Source organism: Danio rerio, chromosome 9 (assembly GCF_052040795.2).
Source record: "Danio rerio strain M-AB ecotype USA chromosome 9, GRCz13ab, whole genome shotgun sequence".
In the NCBI taxonomy this organism is placed as follows: domain Eukaryota; kingdom Metazoa; phylum Chordata; class Actinopteri; order Cypriniformes; family Danionidae; genus Danio; species Danio rerio.
The window spans coordinates 52203197-52215604 of record NC_141029.1 but is presented as its reverse complement, the minus strand read 5'-3'; the positions used below and the strand labels follow the sequence as shown (position 1 = coordinate 52215604).

Genomic DNA, 12408 nt, shown 5'->3' with positions numbered 1-12408 from the left:
GCGAGCGCAGGGAGAACATGAATGAAAAAAAAATATCCTCATTTATAAAAGAATAACTTGAAATCATAACAAAAAGTTCTTCATTTATTCATTCATTCATTCATGCGACCTTCTTGCTGTGAGGCAAACATGCTACCCACTGCACCAACGTGACACCCACAAGTTTAAATAAATAAATTTATAAAGCTAAATTAATGATTACGATATATAAATATAGTTCAATATATAAATATAAAACAGGCCTGTAGCCAGCCTGGTGAAAGTAGTGGTTCTTTTTTTCTCAAAAAGTGGACCTTTTTTGCAGTTATACGCCTCAGTTTTTATTTAAGATTTAAATACTGTATTTTAGTGATTTTTTTGCTGGATTAGCTAATCAGATTTTATCATAACCACACTTTTTGATGTACTAAAATATTTCCATAAAATTTCAATTAATTTTTTTTAAACAAGATTAATAAAAAAAAAACTAATCACATCATATATCATTAGGAAAAATAGCAATCTGTTAAAGTCCTAAAGTAAAAAAAACTGGCAAGCACATTCAACTGCCTCAGTCACAATTTGGACATAAAAAACAAAAGAAAACATAATAATAATTATTATAATAATAATAATCATCATCATAATAATCATCATAATACAATATTTATTCATTCTTCAGATTTTTTCTAGCCTCTTTGGTTAAAAAACATAAAGCCTGGATTATTTTCATTATTTATGATGGCAAAGCAGTCAAAATAGGACGAAAATAGGACGAATGAGCTCATATATGGGACAAATTCTGGACCTTTGTCAGTGTGGGGTGTGTCTTTCGAACCTCCCGAACCCCCTGGCTACAGGCCTGAAACGTAAGAACACGTTTTATGCTTATAGTAAATGTTTTAATCGAATTTTGGCTGTAAAAGCGCACCTACAGGTGTTTCAGGCGCAGGTCAGATGTGACGGGATTAGCGCCTTTTGCTGTGAAGTGACACCTGATGGCTGACGACTCCGCTTTCCATAAAAGCCTTCGTCGGACAGTTATTAAAAAAATATTGTCAAAAATAGGGAAAGGAAGATCATGTACTGGACAAGTCAAAAAACATACAGGGCGCCCCGGCTAATGCGGCCAGTAAGCCTATGGATAGATTTCCATCTGTTAGGAAGTTAGTAACTTTTGCCTTAATGTTACCCTTGTTGGCAAGTCTTTTAGAACATATGTTCAAAATTTTGCGATAATGGCGCCACTGCCTGCCTTTTCTGCTTGCTCTTTTCGACCAACACCATTGCTCAGTATCCATGTCGCATCAAAGATTCAAATATTACCACTCAGTGGGTTATGTCACGTGACTCGCGTCACATTATTGTGGCTTCGAGGCTTTTTGGGATTCAAATTACTGGCCAGAGTTATTTAAAATTACACTTTATTACAACATATATTGAATATAAATATATTATATTAATTATATAATAAATATATTATATAATATTAAATTACATAAAATAATTAAAGGGACAAATTCTGGACCTTTTGGCTGTGGGGGGTTCGAACCACCCGAACCATACAACCCCCCCCCCCCCCCCCTTACAGTATTATGTAGCCAAATAAAAATATTTTAAATTATTTTATGCATAACTATATGCATGTATATGTATATGTACAAATAAAAAAATCTCATTTATAAAATAATATTTTTTGAAATTTTGAAATCATAACAAAAACTTCCTATTGACTTAAATTTGACCAAACAGAATTTTTAAAGATGAAAACAAGCACCAGATTCACAAAAAAACGGGTTGTGAAAGATCTTTTCCGTGTTATGATGTTGTTGAATGAACTGAACAGACAGTCAGAGCCTCGGGAAACATGTGACATTGTTGTGTGGAGTCTGGAAATGCCAAAGTTGACGACACAAGCTCTGCTATCTGTGAAGTATAAAGGATTTGCATGAGTGAAATTTTGCCGCAGGCATGACTTACATGCCAATCCAAGTCAAGGCGAATCAGCTCCAACGGCTCTTCACTTGATTGTTCACTTGAAGTGTTCATGACAATAACAACAAAGCCATATGAACACAACAGAAGTAAGCTCAGGAGAATGTATGCATGCCTTTCTTCCATTTCATTCCTCTGGAAATGTATTTTGGTTTTGAATAATACCCTCACAGTTTGTTTGTTCGTTCCTAGTCTTTTGTTTAAAGCTAATGTTAATGTTAAAAGTCCTTTGAAGTGCTTTGAAATTTGCATTTTTTAAAAATTAAAAATCCCAAATCAAGCAAAAAGTGCTCAGGGTTAGCTTAAATAATGTGTTGGTGCTCTTTGGGTCAGGTATTCATCAGAATTAACAGCAAAAATCAGTCCAAGCCACTTGAAAAATGTGGAAAAGAAATATTAACAAGTCTTTATTCACACTGCTAATCCTTAAAAAAAAAAAAAAAAAAAAAAAAATATATATATATATATATATATATATATATATATATATATATATATATATATATTTTTTTTTTTTTTTTTTTTAAATATGCATTTGGGCAAAGCACTGCCTTCATCAGTGTAACAGGGTACAAAATTGCTTTTTTTTTTGTTAGATTTTTAATGTAATCTCAACTGCAAACAATAATAGAGGGCGGGCATAGAGTAGCTCCTCCCCTTTAAAAAACAGCCAATAGCATTTCGTATTTTACATCTCTGCCAGTGAGAGTGGTTGAGACCAAGAACATCACATAAAAAGCAAATGAGAAGCGTCTTGAAGGGGGCGGGGCAGATACTAGAGAGCATTTGATTGGTCAAGACTTGATGAGAAACTGAAGTTTAAGGTGACGTCAAAAAAAGTACAATTGCAGAATCATTTTTTATGTGTGTAATTAGAGTGTAGTACATCTTTACTGTAGAATACAGTCAATTTCACAATGCAACTTTAAAATACAGTAACAATGCACAACTGCCCTACAGTAAAATACAGTTCATATTACAGTTAAATACCATGTAATTTACAAAAATCTTTAACAGTGTAATGTATTAATGCCAGTGGCGCAAAAAGGGGGTATGCAGTATATGCGGCGCATAGGGGCGCCACACATGGGGAGGGCGCCATTGTGCCAAAACTATTTTTAAAATTATCCTTATTAAAAGTTTTAAATAATAAAAATAAATAAATATGTTTTGATAAAAAACATTATTTTGCATTTTATACAAATATAACATTGTTATTGTTTAATTCAAAATCATTTAACACAATAACATGCAGTCACACAGCCTAGAGTGTTCATGTAGATGTAACTGTTTAGATTTGTTTTTATTTTTATCAAAATAAACTGTCAAATCATACATAATGTCAAAAGTTATAAGATTAATCTGAAAATTTGTCTTCATTTATTATTAATTAATTAATTTAATTATTAATTTGCCAAAATAAGAGGGATCACACAAAATTTGAACCCGCATACCCCTTAGTAAATGTGTAGTTGCGCCCCTGATTAATGCATTCTACAACACCTTATTCAACAACAACTTATTCCCAAGGATTTATCTATTTTATCCATTAATGATGGAATCTGCTCTTCTTTGGGAAATATTGTATTTAAATTTTTTTACATAACTGATTATGAGCAAGAAAATGAACAATGGGGGTCAATTTAAATGTGCCTTCCTTCTCCCACAATGCTTCAATGAAAACTACTAAAAAAAATTTTAAAAAAAAATACGCTCAACACATTGCACAGTAAAAGTGTGGAAAATCCCTTCGAGACAGATTATGACATGAAAATCTCCAGCTGCTTTTGGAATTCTAGGATCTTAGAAAGCTCTGGAAACACACCGCCGGTAGTTTAATCCCGTTTAGGAGAGTTTTGGTGGCACAACTTTAGAAAAGCAGGTGAAGAATTTGTATATTAATCCTTTTAGATTGAATTTGGTTTCAGCTTTAGCAGTTTAGGAAAATCAGGTTTCATTCACAGGTGTTCAGGATCAAAGAGCTCAAATAAAATTGATGATTAAATGATGATGACAGACTGATAGATATTTGAGATCAGGTTTGTGCGAAGAAAAACATACTACAGTAACACAAATGAACAAAGAACAACCCAAGCAGACAGACAGATACACTTGTAGATAGAATAACTTGAAGTAATTACTAAACTGAAACAATAACAAAAAATAGGAGTAAAAATAATAATAGCAACATTCATTAAATATGTATTATAACTCATGCATATTAGTATACGATAATTTTATAAATTAATAATTGTTATTTTATTATTCAGTCATTCATTTTCTTTTCAACTTAGTCTCTTTGTTAATCAGGGGTAGCCACAAAATGAACTGCCAAACTATGCAGCATATGTTTTCTGCAGCGGATGCCCTTCCAGCTGCAACCCACCACTGGGAAACATCCATACACACTCATTCACAAATATTCACTATGGACAGTTTAGCTTACTCAATTCACCTATAGCACATGTGTTTTGACTTGTGGTGGAAACCGGAGCACCCGGAGGAAACCCAAGCGAACACAGAGAGAACATGCAAACTCCACACAGAAATGTCAACTGACCCAGCCAGCAACCTTCTTGCTGTGAGGCGAACGTGCTACCCTATTATTATTATTATTATTATTATTATTATTATTATTATTATTATTATTATTATTATTAAGCATTATTAAGCTAGCAAACACCAGCAATAGCAAATTAAATAGTAAGTCCCAGGACACGCTGGAGGGACTCTCGGCTGGCTTGGGATCGGCTCGGGATCTTATTAATAATAATGAATAATTGTTATTATTAATATTATTATTATTGTTGTTGTTGTTATTATTATACATTTTTTATATAATTATGCCATCAAATATCAATTTGATTTTATATTTAATTATATGTAAAATAATAACAATAACTATCCCGGCATATGTTTTACACAGCGGATGCCCTTCCGGCCACAACCCAGCATTGGAAAACATCCATACACACTCACATACACACACTCACACATTAATTTTCCTTTGGCCCAGTCCCTTTATTATTCAGGGATCATCACAGCGGAATGAACTGCCAACTTATCCAGCATATGTTTTACATAGTGGATGGTGGGGGAAACCAGAGCACCTAGAGGAAACTCATGCCACAGGAAACCAAACACGGAAAAAAAACATGCAAACTCCACAAAGAAATGCCAACTCTTGTGTGAGGAAACAGTGCTAACCACTGAGCCACCGAGTCGACATCATTATTAGTAGTAGTATTATTAATTCTACTATTCAGATCATTATTTAAAATATCATACATTATACAATTATCCTATCTGGCCAACTTAAAGTAAATTCCTCTTTAAAATCACAGTCCTGCATGCAGATCTTTAAAATCAGAGATGCTGAGGACAGAAAACATCTATAAACAGACCACAGAGAGCACAGCAGAACCGCTGAAACTGATCAACTGTTCAATGATAATCACAAACAGTATACAGTGATGCAGGATTCCTCGAGCGTCATCTCATTCTCTGTATACCCGAAAGCAGGCAAGATTTGTAGCAGGATCTTGGAGAAACGCTGCTCCACCCAGCTGACTCACTGCAATCATCTGATTAGTTTCATAACAGCAATCATCTGAGAATCTGCATGATCTCACATACAGCAAAGCTCGGAGATTAACACCTTACATGCACCAGTCCACAATCCTCATTGAAAGGAAAGTTGGTTTAAGAAACTTTTGGATTGATTAACTGAAATTTTCAGGAACGGTTCTCATTTTTGAGGTCCAGAAACGCAAAGCTGCAAATAAACCAATGTTTGCATCCACTTCCATGCTCAAACTGTCATTTTGCTATGTTTATTCCAGCTTGTTAATCATGAGCGATGTTCAAAATTGTTTTAAGGCAACATGATTGCATAACCGTGCAAAAAAAGGGCTGATGATACAGTATTTGAACATTTAAATTTATATTTATATTTATATATATATATATATATATATATATATGTGTGTGTGTGTGTGTGTGTGTGTGTGTGTGTGTGTGTGTGTGTGTGTATACACATACATACATACATATATATATATGTATGTGTGTGTGTGTGTGTGTGTGTGTGTGTGTGTGTGTGTGTGTGTGTGTGTGTGTGTGTAAATACACACACACACACACACACTTAATTAACTAGTTTGCCATGGTAACAGTGCATAATATTTTACTAGTTATTTGTTTTACTTATATTGAACCTAGGCTGCATGGTGGCGCAGCGGGTAGCGCTGTTCGCCTCACAGCAAGAAGCTACAGTTTGAGCTACAAACAATTTAGCTTACTACATGTCTTTGGCACAGCACTGGGAGAACATGCAAACTCCACACTGGAATGCCAGAACTCGAACCAGCGACCTTCTTGCTGTGAGGAGACAGTGCTAACCACTGAGCCATTGTGTCATCCTACTATTATTTAATTGTATTTTATTACAATATCATTAATATATCTTTATAGAATCTAAATGTATATGTGTGCGACGTTTTTTGTTTGTTTAGAAGCTATTTGTACTGCATGTTTCATATGTAACATGCTCAAAAAAACAAAACAAAAAAAACTAAACAGCCTCACCTGCCGTGGACTGTGGTGATCTTCTCTGCTCCTCCAGGCAGGATGACGGTGAGCGTCAGCTCCTGCTCCAGCAGACTCTCCGTCTGCTCCATGGCTGGATGAGGGAAGGCCTGGAGCTTGTGGCTCAGCAGAGGAGCATCCAGACCTGTCAGGACCGGAGGAGGAGGGGCTTTGCTTTTTGTTGATCTCCTGAAAAACAAGAAGATAATATTGATTTGATTCATTTATGTTTGGACAGAAAAATCATATATAAAATATCATTAACAAAAAAGACATTTCAACATGGTCAAAAATGGAGTGGGATGAAGCACAAGCTTATTCATTCATTCATTCATTTTCGGCTTAGTCCCTTTATTAATCTGGGGTCGCCACACCGGAATGAACCGCCAACTTATCCAGCTTGTTTTTGTGCAGCAGATGCCCTTACAGTCACTACATATCTCTGGGAAACAACAAGCATATTATTTTCTGCTATAGCTATAACATTATAGCTTTTCTAAAAATTAAACCTTGTGTATTCACTTCCTAATCTGCAATTGCCTCTCTGGATATACCACTAACTGTACTCAAAAAAAAAAAAACTAAAAAAAAAAAAAAAAAACATTTTTTTTACTAAATTACTAAAATATTACTAATACTTTCCTTCTTAGACTGTACAGACCTGAAACTTGCCTATAGCACTTATTCATTGTTGCTCTTATAGTTGTGTAAATTGCTTCCTTGTCCTCATTTGTGAGTCGCTTTGGATAAAAGCGTCAGCTAAATGACTAAATGTAAATGTAAATGTGTATTGTTGAATAACTGACTACCTTTTCGCTATGTTAGTGGCTGTTTTAACAAAGAAAACCACCGACAATAAAGAATGCATAACTATATGGTGTCATGGCTTTGCAATCAAAAAATGTCATTATAATAGAAGTCAATAGGGCCAAAACAGCCCCAAACAGAATGAAAGGGAAGTTTTATTCAGAGGCCAAAACTAAGCAGAATATGCAAATTGGAGCAAAAAGCTGATGTTTTGTGCTGAGAAATTCTAATAGAGATTTAAATCAAAGATATATTATAAAAACAATAACTGCATAAATAGTGGTTGTCGCTTTATGTGCCAATAATGTGTTTTAAAACATTAAAAAACAAAACTAAAACTCTGATTTCACAGCAAAAGACTGTTTATAGGTAAACTGTATTTAAAAAATAAATGAAATAAAAATCAAGAAACTGAAGGCATGGGGAATAACCGGCCTGAATCACAGCCAATTTATCACCCTTAACTGGTCCTGAACTGGGTCAAAGCAGGTTTATTATTGGTACTGATTCTCAGCTACAGTATATGTTAACCAGATCAACACCACTCTTTAACCAGAAATCCCAAAAACTGAGCCATAACCCAGCCTAACGTTACCTAAACAATGTGACCAATCGCAACACTGATCTGGGCCACACACCTCCCATCCACAACTGGCCCAAATGTAGTTTGCCGTCATACATGCATTGCCATCATTGCTCTGCATGGCCTACATTTGGCTGACATTATGCATGCCAGTGCCAGCAACACGCCAACAGAGCCATGATGAAGCCACATTTGGGCCAAGTCTGTTTGCTATGTGGGTTTAAGCATTTATTCATTCATTTTCCTTTTGGCCTAGTCCCTTTATTCATTAGGAGTCGCCACAGCGGAATGAACCGCCAACTTATCCAGCATGTTTTAAACAGTGCATGCCCTTCCAGCTGCAACCCAGTACTGGAAAACATCCATAAACACTCATTCACACTCATACACTACGGACAATTTAGCTTACCCAATTCACCTATAGTGCATGTGTTTGGACTTGTGGGGGAAACAGGAGCACCCAGTGAAAACCCACGGCAATACGGGGAGAACATGCAAAGTCTACACAGAAATTCCAACTGACCCAGCCGAGGCTCGAACCAGCGACCTTTTTGCTGTGAGGCGACAGTGCCACCATGTGTCACCCTTTTTTAAGCAAATTTTGATCATGTTGATTATTTAGAAACCTTACAATGTGTTGTGGAATACAGGGGCAAACTGGCCAATCTTTCTGGCAAATGCCAGAAGGGCCGGACCAATTTTTAAATGTGGGCCGGTCAGTTTTTTTATTTTTTATTTTTATTGTTTTTACGTGCATGCAGCTTTTATCTCTTGCTAGATGTGATATTATGATGATGATAAATAAAAAACATGAATAATAAAAATAAATAAATAAATAAATAAAAAATAATAATAATAAATGTTAAGCATTTGGCCCAATCGGCGACGACCGCCTATTTTCAAGATGGGCTGACCCAATCTGAGGTTACCCGGACGTAATCAAAATCGTGCAAGAATGTCATATTTTTTCACCATCTGTACACCAAAATAAATAGTGAATGTGCGTGTCCGTGGGTGCGGCTGTGTCGATGTGGTAATGTGGGCTGATGTGGCTGCAGTGCCAGGGCTGAATTTTTGTCCCAGTCCACCCCTGGGGTCCGTTCTTCGTACATGGATTACTCAGTTAGCTGGATTTGGATATTGACGATTTGACACGATCCAGGGTCGTTTCGTTCTTCAAAGCTGATCCGAGAGTTGTTGTCATAGCAACAGTTCTGCTAGCTCAAACCTGATCGGGAGCAGGTTCAATTCATATAAACAGGATTAGATCGGCTTAGTTCAAGCAAAGATAATACAAAAAGTATGTTCCGAATTCTGATATTTTCTTACAGTAGTAGTTATATACAATTGGGAAAATGGTACATATTTTTTAACTATATATATATAAAGTTATAGTCATTAATAAAATAAATTAAGTTATACATATTAATAAAACATATGCAATCTGCACCCTCGAAATGAAAGTACAAAGACTGCCACCTGGTGGTGCAAAGAGAAAACTTATTGATATGAACTATTTAGATCGCTTTAGTAAAAATTGTGTAAATAGAAATGCAGAACATGTGACTTTTTTTAAAGTAATAATACATTTATGCAGTCATAAACATGTTTTGATAGTTAATATGTCGGTGATTTGATGCTTCACAAAAGTTGCAGACGCCTTTACCAATATGAAAACGCTTTTGTAAACAACCAGTTATTCTTTACACCGATTAAAAAATGGCTACTATAATAAAGAAAATATTTTCTAAATGTGGAACTAAATACATTGATTTGCATTGAAATACATGATGAATACTCTTGTCACATGAAAGTGGAAAGCCTGCAGCTCACAACAAATGTGGAAGGTTATTGCGTGTCATATTTAACAAGCCGTTTACTGCTAATTTGATGTAATTTTGCTCACATGGATAATTGAATATTAATCAGATGATGTCATTACGCAGCTGTGCCGTCAGCCAATCATTGCATTGTAATCATGATTTCGAGGATCGATAGATCTGTCCTTCACAACACACGCAGCGATCTCAGATCAGTTTATCCAGACATTCTAATCTGATTCGTAAACTTGTTTGAAAAACCAAATTAGCGAGAGATCAGTTATCAAGATGAAAAGATCCAGGATCGGCAAAATCATCTTAGATCATTTAAGCGAGGCACGAAGAACGGACCCCTGGTGGAATATATGATACAGTAGGCGTTATGAGGTTAAAGAAACTTGACACAAGTTACTCAATCTTACCTGCTGCCCTCAAACATCTGCGCTCAAACAGACAACACTAAATCATCAGTCTGTTTACACACATTTGCTTTGCATGCTTGGGTGAACCAGAGTTCAGTTGCATCCTCCAGCCTGCAGGTCTCTTTGCAACGCTCCATTATTACAGAGGTTTGTTTTAACTTTAGTAAACACTAGGCTGACTTTAAATGCAAATAAATAAGCAGCTTTAGTTTGCACGGAAAATGCAGTAATTGCACTAAAAAAACGATGCATGGTAAAGCCTGAAAGACATCCATTCTTCTCCGCTCAAATAAGCAGCTATTTAATGAGAGGGCTTGGATGCACTTTACACACAAGTCACAAGACACTGGAGTGATGTGATTCATTCATTCCAGCACACCATGACCGAGGATCTCTTTACATGTAGAAAGTTTTGAGTCTCTTATGCTCACAGGATGTAATTATTTGGACAACATTAAAAGTATTTTTACTATTACAAGGGCAGCATGGTGGCTCAGTGGATAGTACTCTTGCCTCACAGCAAGAAAGTCACTGGTTTGAGTCCTGGCTGGGTCAGTTGGCATTTCTGTGTGAAGTTTGCATGTTCTCCCCATTTTGGTGTGGGTTTTCTCCGGGTGCTCCGGTTTCTCTAACAGTCCAAACTGAGACATGTGCAATAGGTGATTTGATTAAGCTAATGTAAATTGTCCATTGTGTATGAATGTATATACAGTTGAAACCAGAAGTTTACATTTACTGTATAAAATGGTACATAACCATTTTTAAAAAAGTATCTTTTAGGTAAGTTAGGATTATCAAATTTGTTTCTGTTATGCTTAATAATGTTATTAATGTTAATAATTATGTTATGATTGGCTAATTGACATATTTAAGTTAATTGGAGGCACAAGTGTAGAATAGTATTTAAGGAAAACCTCACACACACTGCTTCCTTGTGTGACAACATGGGAAAATCAACAAGCCAGAATCAACAACAAAGCCAGATTACTATTTGCTAAATTTCACTGGGAAAAATAATAATGTTTGGAGACATGTGCTGTGGTCTGATGGAACTAAGATTGAACCGTAATGACCAGTGTTACATTTGGAGGACAAAGGGGAAAGCTTACAAGCCTAGGAACACCATCCCAACTGTGAAGTATGGGGGCGGCAGCATCATGTTGTGGGGCTGTTTTGCTGCAGGATGGACTGGTCCACTTCACAGCATAGATTGCATCATGGAGAAAGAACATTATGTAGAAATATAGCTGCAAGCAGCAATTAAGGGGCCAAGCACTTTTGGCCAAAAGATGGCGCTGCTCCAGAAGTTTTTGAGTACTTTCAGGGCATGGGGTTGAAGATGCATACCATGTTTTGTAATGATATGTGAATATGTTTGTAAAATATAGCTGTTCTGTGAAAATCACACATCATTCGACTCGATGTGCTCTGCCGGATGTAATGAGACCAGTTTTATGAGTTTCGGACGAACGGTTGAGACGTTATAAGCCAAAAAAGCAAGTTTTTGTATCTCCGGACCACTAGGGGGCAGTGCGACGAAACTCCGCATATAACCTCAGACCCTAGTTGTCATAACACACACCAAGTTTGGTGTAAATTGGTGAATGCATTACGGAGATATTGCCTCAAGTCCATTTTTGCAAGTTCTTCGTTAAATTTGATTGCAAGTTAAACGAAAACTGTTGGTCTAATCAACTTGAATTCCATAACTTTTAGTTGGCATGGTCTGTAGATCATGTGATTCAATTTTGGTGAAAAATCGGAGAAACAGCCTCGGACGAGTTCGATCAAATAGGTTTTTAGAAAAATTTAAAATAGCGCGAAAAAATTCATGACGGAAAATGACGTCATAGGGTGCGTTTGAATCGGACTGAGCCAAGGAATCAGAGGAAAAAGGTTCAAAAGTTATCATGATAAACATACGTGAAAGTTTGGACAAGTGGTGGCGCTAGAGAGTTTCATTTTCAGACTTCATATTTGGTCTGATTAATGTTAATACTGTCCTCTATCATTGTGCCAAATTATATAACTTTCCCGCATACGCCTATATGGGCTGCCATTCAAATCCGGCGGAAGAAACGGAAGAAGAAGAAGAACACTAACGAAAGTTACTTATTAGGTGTACGTAATAAAGTGGCCGGTGAGCATACCATTACAATTAAAAAGAGCTCAAGAACATGACTTTGTTGCTAAACATTGCCTTGCTCACACTTAG

At 36.1% G+C, this 12408-nt stretch overlaps 1 protein-coding gene across 7 annotated transcripts in view; it reads right to left on the bottom strand.

Annotated features, from left to right (window-relative positions):
* The window catches only part of cobll1b (cordon-bleu WH2 repeat protein-like 1b), a 155775-nt gene that overhangs the window by 48322 nt on the left and 95045 nt on the right, over positions 1-12408 (bottom strand). For all 7 annotated transcript variants that reach the window (XR_015498704.1, NM_001365214.2, XM_087265854.1 and 4 more), the window contains one exon: positions 6562-6750. Coding sequence is in view for 6 of the 7 variants with exons in the window: in NM_001365214.2 (NP_001352143.1) it covers positions 6562-6750 (189 nt within the window). In the remaining variant the exon portion in view is untranslated. The remainder of the gene's footprint in view (positions 1-6561; positions 6751-12408) is intronic.